Here is a 16,844-nt window from a genome sequence, read left to right as displayed (position 1 = left end):
ACACTTTTCTGAGCCATTTCCTCCATTTGGCAGAGCAGTGTGTGACTCTCAGAGCAGAAACACCGTCTGTACTGTGATATAAAACTAATTCCACCTCCTTTTGTTGCAGCTGATCTTCACTTAAGAGCTCCTCTACTATCACACAATGGTTTCACACATCCTCCCACCTTCAGATCAGTTTAGGGAGGGAACAAGGAAGTTTCCGCTTGAAATTCTTAAATCATGATCTTCTTCTGAAATGTTAACCTAAATCTTCTCCCTGGTGCATTCAAGTGCGTGACATGAAACATGAGCTCTCATACGGCTGCTGGACTTCAGAATAGGTAAAAACCTGCAGAGTTGAGCTGCCTGAAAACTAAAGCTGACCCCTAACCTGCAAACTTTCTGTACTCCTGGCTGGCTGGACCAGAGTCCAGAGAAGAGTCCAATATTAGCTCTTAACTCACATGTAGATTTGACCTATTAAAGGTTTGTTAAGACTGCATTGTCATTTCAATTTTCACTTAAATAATATAGTCCAATTCAAGCCAATTGGAATTCAATTAATTAATTTCAAAATAATCAAATTAATTCATGTAGAGCCAATTAAAAAAAAATATCCTAGCTAAGGAAACCAACAGATTGCACTGAAACTTGTCTTCAGTCTAATCTCCCGTCCTGAGCGTGCCTGTGGCGACTGTAGAAAGGAACGACTCCCTTTTAACAGGAAGAAACCTCTGGCAGGACCAGACTCAGGAAGGGTGGCCATCCGCCTCGACCAGCTGGGGTTTGAGAAGACAGAAAAGAGGGGGGAAAAACATCATACCACCATTCAAAGGACACCTGTTGGAACAGGGAAACAGAAATTAATAACCACAATAATGTCACATGTACATAATAGCAATTGAGAAATTAAACAGGGGGAAAAAGAGAGCAAAGTGAGGAAAGGTGTGACAGATGAGGTCCCCCAGCAGTCTAAGCCTATAGCAGCTTAACTATGGGATGTTTCAGGATCACCTGAGCCATCCCTAACTATAAGCTTTATCGAAAAGAAAAGTTTTAAGTCTAATCTTAAAAGTGGAAAGGGTGTCTGCTTCCCGGACATTTACTGGCAGCTTATTCCACAAGAGAGGGGCCTGATAACTGAAGGCTCTACCTCCCATTCTACTTTTAGAAACTCTGGGAACAACAAGTAAACCTGCAGTTTGGGAGCGAAGTGCTCTGTTAGGAAAATATCTTACAATTAAATCTTTAAGATATGATGGAGCTCGGTCATTAAGAACTTTATATGTGAGAAGAAGAATCTTAAATTCTATTCTGAATTTAACAGGGAGCCAATGAAGAGAAGCTAAAACTGGAGAAACATGATCTCTCCAGTTAGTTCTCATCAGAACTCTGGCTGCAGCATTTTGGATCAGCTGGAGGCTTTTCAGAGAATATGTGGGACAGCCCAATAATAAGGAATTACAGTAGTCCAATCTTGAAGTAACAAATGCATGAACTAGTTTCTCTGCATCACCTTGAGACAGGATGTTCCTGATTTTGGCAATATTACGAAGGTGAAAGAAGGCAGTCCTAGAAACCAGTTTTATATGTGCGTCAAATGATAAATTCTGGTCAAAAATAACTCCAAGGTTCCTCACTGTAGAACTAGAAGCCAAGGAAATACCATCTAGAGTAACTATATAACTAGACAATTTCTCCCTGAAGTGCTCAGGTCCAAAGAGAACAACTTCAGTTTTGTCTGAATTTAAAAGCAGACCGTTCTGAGTCATCCAGGTCTTTATTCAATTCAATTCAATTCAATTTTATTTATATAGCGCCAGATTACAACAATTGTCATCTCAAGGCACTTAAGTAATATAGTCCAATTCAAGCCAATTGGAATTCAATTCATTGTAATCATAATCCAATTAATTCATATAGAGCTAATTAAAAAAATTTAATATCCTAGCTAAGGAAACCAACAGATTGCACCGAAACGTGTCTTCAGTCCAATCTCCCGTCCTGAGCGTGCCTGTGGCAACTGTGGAAAGGAACGACTCCCTTTTAACAGGAAGAAACCTCTGGCAGAACCAGACTCAGGAAGGGTGGCCATCCGCCTCGACCAGCTGGGGTTTGAGAAGACAGAAAAGAGGGAAAAGAGGGGGGAAAAAACACCATAACGCCATTCAAAGGATATCTGTTGGAACAGGGAAACATAGGTTAATAATCACAATAATGTCACATGTACATAAAATCAATTTTGAAATTAAACAGGGGGAAAAAGAGAGCAAAGTGAGGAAAGGTGTGACAGATGAGGTCCCCCAGCAGTCTAAGCCTATAGCAGCTTAACTATGGGATGTTTCAGGATTTTTTGTCTTTATGTCTTTAAGACAGGCTTGTAGTCTGACCAACCTGTAGGTTTCATCTGGTTTCATAGATAAGTACAGCTGAGTATCATCAGCATAACAATGGAAATTTATGCCATGCTGTCTGATAATGTTACCTAATGGAAGCATGTATAAAGTAAAAAGAATCGGTCCAAGCACAGAACCCTGAGGAACTCCATGACTTACTCCAAAGTGTGAGGAAGATTCCTCATTTACAAGAACAAACTGGAATCTATCAGATAAATATGACTTAAACCAGCCTAATGCAGTTCCTTTAATCCCAATAACATGTTCAAGTCTCTGTAACAGAATGCTGTGATCGATCGTATCAAATGCAGCACTGAGATCCAACAGGACAAGCACAGAAACAAGTCCGCTATCAGAAGCTAACAGGAGATCATTGGTAACTTTCACCAGTGCCGTTTCTGTGCTATGATGCACTCTGAATCCTGACTGAAACTCTTCAAACAGATTATTTCTATGTAAATGATCACAAAGTTGAACTGCAACTATTTTTTCAAGAACTTTGGACAAAAAAGGGAGATTGGATATAGGTCGATAATTAGCCAACACTTCTGAATCAAGAGTAGGTTTTTTAAGTAAAGGTTTAATTACAGCAACCTTAAAAGTCTGAGGTACATATCCTATCAACAAAGACCGATTGATCAAATCCAATATGGAAGTGTCAATTAAGGGGAAAACCTCCTTGAACAGTCTGGTTGGGATTGGGTCTAACATACAAGTTGATGGTTTAGAAGAGACTATTGCTGTTGTTAGCTCAGAAAGATCAACTGGACAGAAGCTGTCTAAATACAATTCAGGTTCGAAAGATACTTCTAAAGCTCCTCTACTTGATGATACATCAGTGATAATAATGGGAAGGATTCCATTAATCTTCTCTCTGATAGAAACAATTTTATTGATGAAGAATCTCATGAAATCATCACTGCTGAGAGTTAAAGGAATACATGGCTCAACAGAGCTCGGACTCTTTGTCAGCCTGGCAACAGTGCTGAAAAGAAACCTGGGATTATTCTTATTCTCTTCTATCAATAATGAATAATAAGCAGTTCTAGCTTTACGAAGTGCTTTCTTATACGTTATTAAACTATCTTTCCAGACTAATTGAGACTCTTCTAAATTAGAGGAACGCCACTGTCTCTCCAGCTTTCTTGCAGTCTGCTTTAACGCACGCAGCTGTGAATTATACCAAGGAGCCAACCTCTTCTGACTGATTACCTTCCTTTTCAGATGGGCAACATTGTCCAGTGTTGTACGCATTGAAGCTGTAGTGCTGTCAACAAGAGAGTCAAGTTCTACTGGAGTAAAATTTAGGTAGCCATCCTGTGTCATATCAGCACATGGCAGTGAAGAAAAGGATGATGAAATCAACTCTTTAAATCTGGTTACAGCATTCTCTGACAGACACCTTCTATATGTAGAATTCTTCTCAGAAACCATGTAGTCAAGTAATGTAAATTCAAAAGTTATTAAAAAATGGTCAGACAAGACAGGGTTATGAGGGAACACTGTTAACTGTTCACTCTCAATGCCATAAGTCAGCACAAGGTAAAGGGTATGATTAAGGCAGTGAGTAGGTCTGTGAACACCCTGAGAAAATCCAATAGAGTCTAATATAGAATTAAAGTTAATATTTAGGCTGTCATTTTCAACATCTACATGAATATTAAAGTCACCCACTACAATGACTTTATCTGTACTCAGCACTAACTGGGATAAAAACTCTGAGAATTCAGAGAGAAACTCAGAATAAGGGCCAGGTGGACGATACACAACAACAAACACAAGAGGTTTTTGTGATTTCCACTTTGGGTGGGAAAAACTGAGAATCAGAGATTCAAAAGAGCTAAAACTAATCTTGGGTCTAGGACTGATTAGTAACCCTGATCTGAAGATAGCTGCCACTCCTCCTCCTCTACCTGTGGTTCTAGGAACATGAACATTTAAATAGTCAGAGGGAGTTGATTCATTAATGCTAACATGATCCTCCTGCTGCAGCCAGGTTTCTGTAAGACAAAATATATCAATATGATGATCACAAATCAAATCATTCACTAACAGAGACTTCAAAGGGAGAGATCTAATATTCAGCAAACCACATTTAATAGTTTGATGTTTTTGTTCAGTTAAAGTTTTTGTTTTAAATTTTTTTTGCACAAGAGGATTTGCTCCTTTTGTGTTTTTTGATTGAGGGGGGGGGGCAGCATCAGGTGGGAAGCCGCAGAGAAGTGTGTAAGACTACAACTCTGCATCCTGGTCTCAACCCTGGGATGTCATGTTTTTGGATGATTAATAAATTCGTCCATATTTCTAGAAATGAGAGCCGCTCCTTCCAAAGTGGGATGGATGCCGTCTCTCCTCATCAGACCAGGTTTTCTCCAGAAAGATTGCCAATTATCTATGTAGCCCACGTTGTTTGCTGGACACCATCTAGACAGCCAGCGATTGAATGAAGACATGCGGCAAAACATGTCATCGCTGGTCAGATTTGGCAGGGGTCCAGAGAAAACTACGGAGTCCGACATTGTTTTGGCAAAATTACACACCGATGCAACATTAATTTTAGTGACCTCCGATTGGCGTAACCGGGTGTCATTACCGCCGACGTGAATAACTATTTTACCGTATTTACGCTTATCCTTAGCCAGCAGTTTTAAATAGGATTCTATGTCGCCCGCTCTGGCCCCTGGAATGCATTTGACTATGGTCGCTGGTGTCTCTAATGCCACGTTTCTGACTATAGAGCTGCCAATTACCAGGGTTTTGTCCTCAGCGGGTGTGTCGCTGAGTGGAGAAAATCTATTTGAAACGTGGACAGGTTGATGGTGAACCACGGGCTTGACTTTAGGACTATGACTCCTCTTCCTGACAGTCACCCAGCCACTCTTAAGTCCCGGCTGCTCGGGATCTGCTCGGGGACGACTAACAGAGCTAGCTACGCTAGGTGGCTCCGCACTGACTAAAGGGGCCTGGCTCGCTATCGGGTGGTTTTCAACAGTGCAGAGCCGAGCTTCCAATTCAGATAACCTTGCCTCCAAAACTACAAAAAGACTACATTTGTTACATGTACCATTACCACTAAAGGAGGCAGAGGAGTAACTAAACATCTGACACACGGAGCAGGTGAAAGCAGGAGATAGAGGAAGAGAACTGGTAGCCATGCTAAGCTAGAGAACCAGACACACCGCTAAAAAGTGAAAAATAAAAACTAAAGATCTGTAAGAGTGAGCGTTAGAATATAACAAGTATGGGATAGAGTTAACTATGCAAGATGTGTAAATTATAGGGAGAAATAAGGTGATTATTAGTAGTTCAAGAAGAGCGAGAACTGTCACAGTGCACACACAAAGCAACGGGAAGTGATGCAATACGTCTTACCGCAAAGCAAAGCCGTTGGGACCCCATTATTGAAAAAGCACATTTTCAGGTCATTTTACCTACAACAATCACAAGAAGTTGAGAATAGCGATAAAAATATTTTCATTCAACCCAATAAAAGATGTAGAATGTCCAGAAATATCATGTCCAGAAATCCAGTTACTTTCTCAAGCTGTTCCTGTGATTCTGAACTCTCTCAAACATGATGCATAATTATGGAATGATGTTTACGTTTTGTCAGGCATCAGCAAAGGAGAGCAAATATTTCCAGACATAATCATTTAGTTGTAAAAATAAAAATAATTTCTTCTCCCCGTCGGGGAATCGAACCCCGGTCTCCCGCGTGACAGGCGGGGATACTCACCACTATACTAACGAGGAGATGACGTCTTCACTGTGATGATGCTTTCACGGCCCGTCAGAAATTCGAAAATTAATCATTTTTGGGGGAGACCATTGCTTATATCTAGTGTACTGCCTCCGCAGGGAATCCCATCTGTTCTTCATCTCTTTCGCTGACAGACAAAGTCAAGCTGTGAGCAAAGTCACATTTATAAAGTGCAAACAGAGGTTATGTGTTATAAATTCAGCATATTATTAATTAAAAAATAATTAAATAAATTAAAAAGTACCAAACAAAGCTGTTATTCAGCCATGAACAGCTATGAGTTAACAGTATCATATCACTTGTATATCTTTGATTTTGTTGGACTTTTAAGCTCCATAGCTGAGTGCTTCTGTACAGCTCAGAGGAACATAGAGATCCATACCTGATATAAGTGTCTCCCCAACCTGCTGCCAGAGCTCTGCTTTTACAGCTTAGTTGGCGTTGTGTTTTTCAGTGATGTCATAAAGAGCTCGTCTCTCTGAATCATGGTTATCAGCAGGTCCTCAGTTTATTCACTCCAGATGGGCAAGTTTCTGTTAAACTCTTGCTTGTGTGGAGAGATGCGTGATGCAAGAAGTCAGACATTTTGCTTCAGGGAGACATAAATAGTGAGAGAGCAACACTACTGTCTTGATGTGTTATCAGTGGTGCAACGAATGCTGGATCATATCTCTGGTCTGCTACCTGCTCATGAGTTTTGCTTTTAAATTGATCTTTTATTTCTGTTTTTCACTTTCTTGTCCCTGGTGGTTCCTGCAGGAATCCTCACATGCCTCTGCAGTTATCTGCACCTTTAAAAGGTGGATAAGGCACGAATGTCAGGGAGGGTTGCTGCTCCTGCAGTTAGATTTTTACTGTCGTTTCCTTTGCCTCTTTTGTTTCTACTTGCAGTTGAGTTGCTAACAGGGCAGGAGGGTTGACAGTATCTGGGTTCATGGAAACACATGAGTCAGTTACAGAGTACCACAGCTTCTGAAGGTGCTGCTTAGGCCCGACACCTTTTTAGATTGAGGTGAAACAACTTTCAGAGAATTGGTTCAGCATTTCAGAGAGGAGATCTACTTCCTGATGACACAGCACTCACTGTTTTTTTTAAATAAAGCTGCCTCGTCTGTAACTGCTGTGCTTTTCTTGCACAAACTGGGCGTGCACTGGACTGGCCTGCCTGCAGTCCTTGCCCAACAGAGAAGGTTGGAGAACTTTGAAACAACCACCACCCCGTGCTGTTGCACACCTTAAGATGTGTTTGCAGGAAGAATGGAAGAATAGGACAAATGTGGGTCCACACCTGTCAGCTGTGGACAGGGCAGTAAAAGCTAAACTGGATAGATAAGAAATCTTTAACACTTGGACAATAGCAGTAAATAATAACAGCAGATTATGATGGCTTTGAGGGAATAAAAATGGTTTAATAACCACAATAAATCAAATGTACATTTGTGGTGGAAATAGAAATAAACATAGTAACATAAAGTGTGAATACTGATTATATTCATTCTGTATTTTATTTGTTCTTTAACCACAACAACAGTAGAAAGTGTATGGAAATAATATTTACAAACACACATGACTACACACATGCATGCATTTATACATTAATAATATAATACATGTTTCAAAGAGAGAAAAATAAACAAGATCAAATTAAATGAATAATAAGATGTAAAAAATGACAAAAAAGGAGATAGAAAGACAGGACTCTTCTTTGAGCTTCAAACGTATTTGATTTCCATCAACTGGTTTGATTCATATGTGATTAAAATAATTGTCAGAATTTGTTTCTGAGACGTCAGTTTCATTTGATGGAGACGTGAGTTTAGTTCTCAGACTTGGTTCTGGAGATCTTTACCTGTATATAAAAGCAGCACACTTCAACAGACCCAACGCTCTGACGGATATGCTTAAATAATACGTCATATTTGTGTTGTGTAGACAGTCAGATTGTCGCTTTTTGTCCCTTTGTTTCCTCTGCTGTCATCCAGAAACAGTCTGATGTCCTGTTCACGTTTTTCACCATGTCAAAACGCAGACTTGGGCTTGAGAAGCCTGTTTAACATTTATTCTGTTTTACCCTGAAAAGACAGAGGCCATGTAATACCACCTGGGGGTCTCTGAAAGGCGTATTTCTGCTCTCTTGGTGGAAATAAAACAAAAAAAGATGTGAGTTCACAACAGGTTTGTTACTGCAGCACATTTACAGCAGCTTAGAAGAATGAAATGGGCTCAGTTTGTCATTTTGCTCCAAGAAAGTATCAGAAAATATGAGCCAGCTCTGTTTCATTCATCATCATAAGTTCTGCTCATTAAGTAAATTCATCTTGGCTGATTGCAGCTCAGTGATTCCTCTCTGATATCACAGTTTGTCACATGTGCAGCAAACTAACTGCAGCTGACATCAACTGAATGGTCTCAGCTGAGCTGCAGGGAAACAAAATGTAAATGTATGTACAGACTGAGCTTTCTGTTCTACAGGGTATTTCTCAGACATTAAGAGAATCTTTGTTCTAAACTCAACACAGAATCAGGGAAGACAATCAGACGCAGACACAGGAGGAAGGGCAAGGTACCTGAAAGGAGAGGGACGTTAGTGATTTCAAAATAAAACAGGAAATGACGAGACAAGACAAGAATCAAAACTTGAATCGTGACAGATTTCTTTTTTAAGAAAATCAGAGGTTTAAAAATACTTTTGACAGTAAAATTGCACATTGGAAAACAACTTAGACCCCAAAAAGTGACCAAAGTCCGACTGTGTTTTAAGTACTTGAGGGAACTGAAAAAATGACATTAACATTAACTATCATGGCACAAGAAGCTCTGACAATGAACACATTTTCTTAAAGTCCATGTGTGTGAAATGTTGGGATAATCTGTGTTTATATTTGAGTCACCTTCAAATGAAGAGAAGTTACAACATGAACAAGGGAACCCAGAGAAGGATGCAAGATTTGGATAGCAAGCATTTCCCAGCTGGTTGGCTATTGTCATGCTTCCTGAGCGATTTACACAAGTCAAACAAATTCCCAACATCTGACACTGAAACACATGTTTGGTCCTGCAGTAAACCTGGAGATTAAGAGGGGTTTATCCTTTCAAAATAAAGAATGAGCAGATTTCTCACTCATTTTGGTCACAGGCCCATTATACGTGACTTACAGTTTATCATAGAGGGAGAAGGACCAGGAGAGGAGCCGTTCATCCCTGCACTCTGTGGGGCTACAGACCGGTGCGCAGCCGCAGCTTCTCTGCAGACTCAGACTGAGTCAAATGAACACGGAGCAAACGACTCCCCTGCTCCATGGAAATTTAACTATGGCTGCAGCCCTGACGTTTAATGTACTCATAAACAACTGTTGCTTTCATTCGCGTGACATATTTTTCCTTCACCCACACTGTATTCAAAGTAAAAAAAAACTTCACCATTTCTCCAAGGAAAGACAGCGCCAGTGCATTATGAACTTCATTTATCCTCCTCTCTGCGTCAGACACATTCATGCTGCGTTCACTGAAAAAAACGTTATTTCCACGTTGCAAATTTGAAAGTCCGGCCAAAATGCCATCCTGTCAACTTGGTGAAAACGGAAAACTCGTGCTACAACATTTCAAATGTGGGACTTTCAAAGTAATTAGGCTTTGGAACTGTAAAAAGGTTTTAAGAAAATCACAGGACTATGGTGGGAAACCGCCCAAACTCGCTTTAACCATGGCCCGAACAGGCCAACGTTAGGCCTGTTTGAGTCACTGTAACAAATATATATTATATAGCTGCAGGAACCATATATTCCTTTTATTTTTTCACCTAATTGGCTTGAGAGGCTGATGCTGATCCTGCACATGTTCTTCTCTCTCGTGTTGGTTCTCTGCAGCTGAAAGTGAGACTCTCAGATAACTTTGTGTGTGTCGACCTCTTCTGTTCCCTGTGTGTAGTTTTGTGTTCAGCGTCACACAGAGAGACCGAGGCTGCTTAGTTAGATGAAATCATCACAAATTGCTCATTTTTAAACAGTTACATTATATTCTAGAAGTCAGAACACAGTAATAGATGTTGTTTCAGCATCTATAAAAAGCTGATTTGTGACTGATTCTCTCGCTTACGGCCATACCACCCTGAACACGCCCGATCTCGTCTGATCTCGGAAGCTAAGCAGGGTCGGGCCTGGTTAGTACTTGGATGGGAGACCGCCTGGGAATACCAGGTGCTGTAAGCTTTTTACACCTGCAGGAGGCGCTGCTGCTCACTCAACACGGACAGCTTCATGACATACTTCACATCAGGAAGGAAATCGGTCAAATAAATTCACTTTTCAATCTTTGTCAAAGACTGGAAATGAGCGCACACATAAACCTCATTTAGGTCACTCTGTCATATCATCTTCCAGCACTGCTCAGCTCACAGTGACTTCATCTGTCTCAATTCTTCTGGATACCAAACACACACAAATATTATTGTCTCACGTTAGTCTGCAGACTGTTAACAGATCTTCCTGCAGTCTGCAGATTCATCCCATTTCCTTCCTTCCTAAGAATCCCTGCTGATATCCAAGGTGCTGATCCCAGATCTGCTCAGATGTCCCAGGTTCTCCTCTGCTTTTATCCTCACACACTGAACTGTCTCCTCATCTATGTGTTAACAACCAGAACCCACTGATGTGGGCTCAGAAATAAAGTTTCCAATGTTTTCCAAACACAAATGAATAAATTACAGAGATTTGCTGAGGCCAGATAGAAAAAGTGCACGTGCAGCCACTTTAAACTGTCAAACAGGCAACTTTATATCTAACAGCAAACACTGAGAGCTGCTCTGCAGAATAAATACTTTTACTGGTGGAAGTGTTAGTAAATGTTGCTGATGACACTTTGATTCTTTTACCTGAGTGAGGTTTTAGATGCAGAACTTTTACTGGGAGTTGAATATTTCTCAGTGTGGCATCAGTGCTTGTAAAGGATCTACACCACTGTCACCTTTTATAAGTGAATTATAAGCGCAAGGCTTCCTGTTTGCCCCAGGTTAGGGTTAAGCTGATCCGGGTCAGGGGTTAAGTTGCACCGTCTGGGGGTGAACTGACCATCAAACTGAATCTAAATCAAAGCCATAAGAAATTTCAACCATAACTTACCTCTTTGAAAAACTGATTTAAAAGTCCATTATTGTTTTGTAAGTGGTCATATTCATTTTCTTCAGGATAACTTCACATTAAATCTGATAAAAAAAAATGTCATTAAAGTTGGAATCTTCCCTGAAACAGAAATGCTGAAGTGGAATGAATGAATAAATGTCCCCAAAACTTTCCATCCTTCCACTTTCTTTAAATCATGGTTTCAGGGGGACTGGAGCCTATCTGTCACAGAAACTCCTCAACATTCCAGTCTAATAACAAGTCTGAAACTAAAGCAAAAACTGCAGCCCCAAATGAACATTGGCATGATATAGGCTGTGTCAAATGCAAAAGCAGTCCCTGTTTCCCTTTTTGGAACTCATCCTTTCTAAGGACAAAGTTAAATGTATGAGGATCAAACACAACAAGTACCTGGGACATGTCAACAGATCCAGGAAATCCAGGAACCAGCAAACTGAGAGCCAAAGAGAAACTGAGGCGTCTGCCAACAAATCAGCAGCAGCTGAAGCTGATCAACTTCCTGATGTGTCATGAGGTGATCACATGTTTCAACAAAAGACATCAAATACCAGCTGAAGCTGCATTAAAGACAATAAGAGATGTGGAAGCAGCATCAAAGCTGAAAAATGGGAACTTTAAACCTTGTTGGATGTGAAATTAAATGTGCTGAAGAGCAGGATTTCTACACACGTCAGTCATCATCATGATGTGAGTGTTCAGCTGCATAGAAACATAAGAAGAAGAAGCTCCACTTTAAGACTGTGTGATTCCAGTGATGATCCAGCATTGATCACTTCCAGTTTCTGGAGAATTTGTTTAAAAAAAGAAGCTTTCTGGTGAATTGATTTGATTGTGGATGTGAAGTGTGTCAGCGCCCCCTGCAGGTTGTAGAGAAAAAGCTTACAGCACCTGGTATTCCCAGGCGGTCTCCCATCCAAATACTAACCAGGCCCCCTGCTTAGCTTTCGAGATCGGGATGTTCAGGGTGGTGTGGCCGTAAGCAAAAGTCACCGTAACAAATTTCTATTATATAGCTGCTTGAACCATATGTTTCTTTTAGTTTTTCACCTAATTGGCTTGAGAGGCTGATGCTGATCCTACACATGTTCTAATCTCTCGTGTTGGTTCTCTGCAGCTGAAAGTGAGACTCTCAGATAACTTTGTGTCTGTCGACCTCTTCTGTTCCCTGTGTGTAGTTTTGTGTTCAGCGTCACACAGAGAGACCGAGGCTGCTTAGTTAGATGAAATCATCACAAATTGCTCATTTTTAAACAGTTACATTATATTCTAGAAGTCAGAACACAGTGATAGATGTTGTTTCCGCATCTATAAAAAGCTGATTTGTCACTAATTCTCTCGCTTACGGCCATACCACCCTGAACACGCCCGATCTCGTCCGATCTCGGAAGCTAAGCAGGGTCGGGCCTGGTTAGTACTTGGATGGGAGACCGCCTGGGAATACCAGGTGCTGTAAGCTTTTTACACCTGCAGGAGGCGCTGCTGCTCACTCAACACGGACAGCTTCATGACATACTTCACATCAGGAAGGAAATCGGTCAAATAAATTCACTTTTCAATCTTTGTCAAAGACTGGAAATGAGCGCACACATAAAACTCATTTAGGTCACTCTGTCATATCATCTTCCAGCACTGCTCAGCTCACAGTGACTTCATCTGTCTCAATTCTTCTGGATACCAAACACACACAGATATTATTGTCTCACGTTAGTCTGCAGACTGTTAACAGATCTTCCTGCAGTCTGCAGATTCATCCCATGTCCTTCCTTCCTAAGAATCCCTGCTGATATCCAAGGTGCTGATCCCAGATCTGCTCAGGTGTCCCAGGTTCTCCTCTGCTTTTATCCTCACACACTGAACTGTCTCCTCATCTATGTGTTAACAACCAGAACCCACTGATGTGGGCTCAGAAATAAAGTTTCTAATGTTTTCCAAACACAAATGAATAAATTACAGAGATTTACTGAGGCCAGATAGAAAAAGTGCACGTGCAGCCACTTTAAACTGTCAAACAGGCAACTTTATATCTAACAGCAAACACTGAGAGCTGCTCTGCAGAATAAATACTTTTACTGGTGGAAGTGTTAGTAAATGTTGCTGATGACACTTTGATTCTTTTGCCTGAGTGAGGTTTTAGATGCAGAACTTTTACTGGGAGTTGAATATTTCTCAGTGTGGCATCAGTGCTTGTAAAGGATCTACACCACTGTCACCTGACTCAAAATCAACACTAATCAAATTGAAAGAAGTTCATAATCAGCTTTTATAAGTGAATTATAAGCTAAAGGCTTCCTGTTTGCCCCAGGTTAGGGCTAAGCTGATCCGGGTCAGGGGGTAAGTTGCACTGTCTGGGGGTGAACTGACCGTCAAACTGAATCTAAATCAAACCCATAAGAAATTTCAACCATAACTTACCTCTTTGAAAAACTGATTTAAAAGTCCATTATTGTTTTGTAAGTGGTCATATTAATTTTCTTCAGGATAACTTCACATTAAATCTGATAAACAAAAAAAATGTCATTAAAGTTGGAATCTTCCCTGAAACAGAAATGCTGAAGTGGAATGAATGAATAAATGTCCCCAAAACTTTCCATCCTTCCACTTTCTTTAATTCATGGTTTCAGGGGGACTGGAGCCTATCTGTCACAGAAACTCCTCAACATTCCAGCCTAATAACAAGTCTGAAACTAAAGCAAAAACTGCAGCCCCAAATGAACATTGGCATGATATAGGCTGTGTCAAATGCAAAAGCAGTCCCTGTTTCCCTTTTTGGAACTCATCCTTTCTCAGGACAAAGTTAAATGTATGAGGATCAAACACAACAAGTACCTGGGACATGTCAACAGATCCAGGAAATCCAGGAACCAGCAAACTGAGCCAAAGAGAAACTGAGGCGTCTGCCAACAAATCAGCAGCAGCTGAAGCTGATCAACTTCCTGATGTGTCATGAGGTGATCACATGTTTCAACTAAAGACATCAGACAGACATAGCTTTAACAGCTTTAACCGATATCAATACTTTCACAGTTTGTTCAGAAAATAGATAGTTTTATTGAAAACAACAGCTTATTGAATGAGAGTCAATATGGGTTTGGTTCAAATAGGTCTACAGCTGCAGCAATAATGAAGGTGACAGAAGAAATCCCAACTGCAACAGACAGAAAGAAGTTTACCATATGAACCATTCATTGAGCTGAAGAAAGCTTTTCACACTATTGATCATTCAATATAACTTTCAGAGTTAAATAGCTTTGGTGTGAGAGGAGTTGCTTTAATGGGGAACTCTGGTATTTTTAAACCTGGACCTTATTTCTGGCATGAAATACGTTTCATCTACTCACAGAACAGTTTGGCGAAAGTCGGCGTCCTTCGGGAGCTATTTAGAAAACTCGCGATCAGCGTATATCCATATAATGGAGTTAATGGGACGATGCAGCCTCTAAATAAGACATTATCTGTCTTAATTTCACCAATACTTTAAGAAAAATTAATGAACGAACGTGTACTATAGCTCTATTAGTTCATAGGTGCTGTTATGTAGCTACTTGCGGCTATAGGAGAGCTAACGGAGGGATTTCTACACAGGCCCTCTACTGGGACAACCAATTTAACCAATTTAAAACAAATGTGTATCTCAGCTGCTGGAGTCAAACTTTGGAATTCTCAACATAATGATTTAAAAGGTTTTTCAGATGTTTCCCCGTTCAAAAAAATGTATGAGGAGAAAACAATTGGACATTAAACAAGACATTAGACAGTGGAATCAGCTGCACCCATCTGTCCCAGACAGCCCTGATGAGAGCAGGCTGGTCAGATCTTTCTCTGGTGTCTCTGTTGTTCTCTTGATATCATTTGAAAGGTCTGAAGTGACATTATTGCTCGAAAATATTTCTGCCTGTCGATGCGTCCCAGAGACGATCAGTGGCCTCATTGCAGGATCTGTGCACTCCAGCAAAAAGAAGAAGCATCCAGGTGTTCCTCATCAGTGTCTTTCCACATGTTGCCATGGACTTTTGTTCCTTCAAGGTTTGACTCTTTTTAATGGCATAAATGGCTCAAAACATGTGTTGATGTCACTGATTCTGGTCACAGCAAACCCTGTGATTCCAGGAGTCATTTTGAGGACATCTGCAGCAGCTGCCCTGCCATCATGTACATCATGAGGTACTGAGCTCCAACACATCTTACCATTTTTGGACTTGAGTCTTTCAGCAGGAGCAGCTTCAGCACCGGTGACCTCCTCATCAGATGAGTGTCTTCTGGATGATATTCCACTTTGTCTTCCTCCTCAGAAACCTGCTCATCCGTATCTCCATGCTGCTCTGTGTCCTCTCCCTCATTTTCACCAGAAATATGATGCAGAACTTCTCTCACTGAGAATCTTCTTTTCCTTTTGGCATGCTGCACATTGGAGATGTGCACTCTGCAGGTCACCAACTCCACACTGAACTCAGCTCACATGTGTGGACATGCCCGTCTTTGCTTGTTCTGTTTCTGTGCAGGTAAACTGGATAACAAGGCAAACTGAGAATCCCCTAAAGCTCACATGATGAGGAGAGGAGCTGGCTGTCAGTGTGTTGGCTGACAGTGCCCTGATGATGTCATCTGTGGCTCTAATTATTGCTTTCTAATCTTATTTTTGTAACTGGGACGAAACCGACCCGAACAACACAGAAGTCATAATTTCAGCCTGAGCTTTTTACAATTTAGTTTTATTTTGGTTCCTGACAATAGATAAATCAACTCCAGTTAACTGTAAATATGAAAAACTGTGGTATTCATGTCTCATCCCATCATCACCATTACAGCACCGCTGCTGGAGCTGATACAGACACACAGGAGACTTCTAACATTTTATCAGTATCAGTTTTACACAGACAGCTGGATCCAGGATGACTCTGATTGCTGTGCAGACCTGAGAGATGTCACCTTGATGTGTTCACAGTTTGTCACATGATGACAGATGTTTTTAGTCTCTGTGCACACATCTGTTGCATCTGTAGCAGCACTAAAACTACAGAGCTCCTGCACAGTACAAATCCCAGTTTAAACCGTGGTTTTGATATATTTTCTGGTGATTATCAGCGACTTATTCTTATCCATCACTGTGAGCCTTCCCAACATTAGGACTGCTTTCAGCCTACATGGATGGGACAGTAATGGGTGGTGTTTCCATCGGCCGGTGACAGACGTCACAACAAAATAACTAGACAGAGAAGAAGAGACTGAGCGTGGCGTCTGTGACAAGAAGAGTCAGAAACTAATGACATGGATGAAAGTGAACTCTGCTCACAGAGCAGATTCAGAGCAGGAAGTTAGTTCTCACCCATCACTGTGTTTAACTGTTTGAAGCTGTCGGCTGGAAGAAGGATTCTTGGCAAATGTGTTGACAGTGTAGATTATCTTCAGTAATTCCTTCTTCATCCAGTTTAAAATCACAGAGATATAAGATTCCTCAGATCAGATGATGATCTGGACTCTTGCATTAGCTCTCTGATCTCAGTGAGACTTCCTGGTTGAATAAAGGTTACTTTAAATATAATATTAGACTTTATCTTAGTAACTTCAGTA

General features: G+C 40.8%; 3 protein-coding genes and 3 non-coding genes across 7 annotated transcripts in view; 4 read left to right on the top strand and 2 right to left on the bottom strand.

The window, feature by feature from the left end:
• LOC140291582 (NLR family CARD domain-containing protein 3-like) overlaps nucleotides 1-16,844 on the top strand; it is a 531,700-nt gene that overhangs the window by 360,963 nt on the left and 153,893 nt on the right. The gene's annotated exons all lie outside the window — the stretch shown is intronic.
• The window catches only part of LOC140294898 (uncharacterized), a 131,788-nt gene that overhangs the window by 3,521 nt on the left and 111,423 nt on the right, over nucleotides 1-16,844 (top strand). The window lies entirely within an intron of this gene.
• LOC140294930 (uncharacterized) lies at nucleotides 4,646-5,533 on the bottom strand. Its single transcript, XM_072379624.1, has one exon. The coding sequence runs from the start codon at nucleotides 5,531-5,533 to the stop codon at nucleotides 4,646-4,648; it is 888 nt and encodes a 295-aa protein (XP_072235725.1).
• trnad-guc (transfer RNA aspartic acid (anticodon GUC)) lies at nucleotides 6,060-6,131 on the bottom strand. Its single transcript has one exon. It is a non-coding gene; the product is annotated as a tRNA-Asp (tRNA).
• LOC140309858 (5S ribosomal RNA) lies at nucleotides 10,228-10,346 on the top strand. The gene has a single exon (XR_011916405.1). It is a non-coding gene; the product is annotated as a 5S ribosomal RNA (ribosomal RNA).
• On the top strand, nucleotides 12,614-12,732 carry LOC140297698 (5S ribosomal RNA). The gene has a single exon (XR_011913410.1). It is a non-coding gene; the product is annotated as a 5S ribosomal RNA (ribosomal RNA).

This window comes from Leuresthes tenuis, unplaced genomic scaffold, assembly GCF_036924035.1.
Source record: "Leuresthes tenuis unplaced genomic scaffold, fLeuTen1.0.hap1 SCAF_1, whole genome shotgun sequence".
Classification (NCBI taxonomy): Eukaryota; Metazoa; Chordata; class Actinopteri; order Atheriniformes; family Atherinopsidae; genus Leuresthes; species Leuresthes tenuis.
This window is presented reverse-complemented; position numbering and strand designations above follow the sequence as displayed.

Excerpts from the sequence above, each read along its gene's own strand:
- LOC140294930 (XM_072379624.1), bottom strand. The coding sequence starts at position 5,533 with ATGGCTACCAGTTCTCTTCCTCTATCTCCTGCTTTCACCTGCTCCGTG.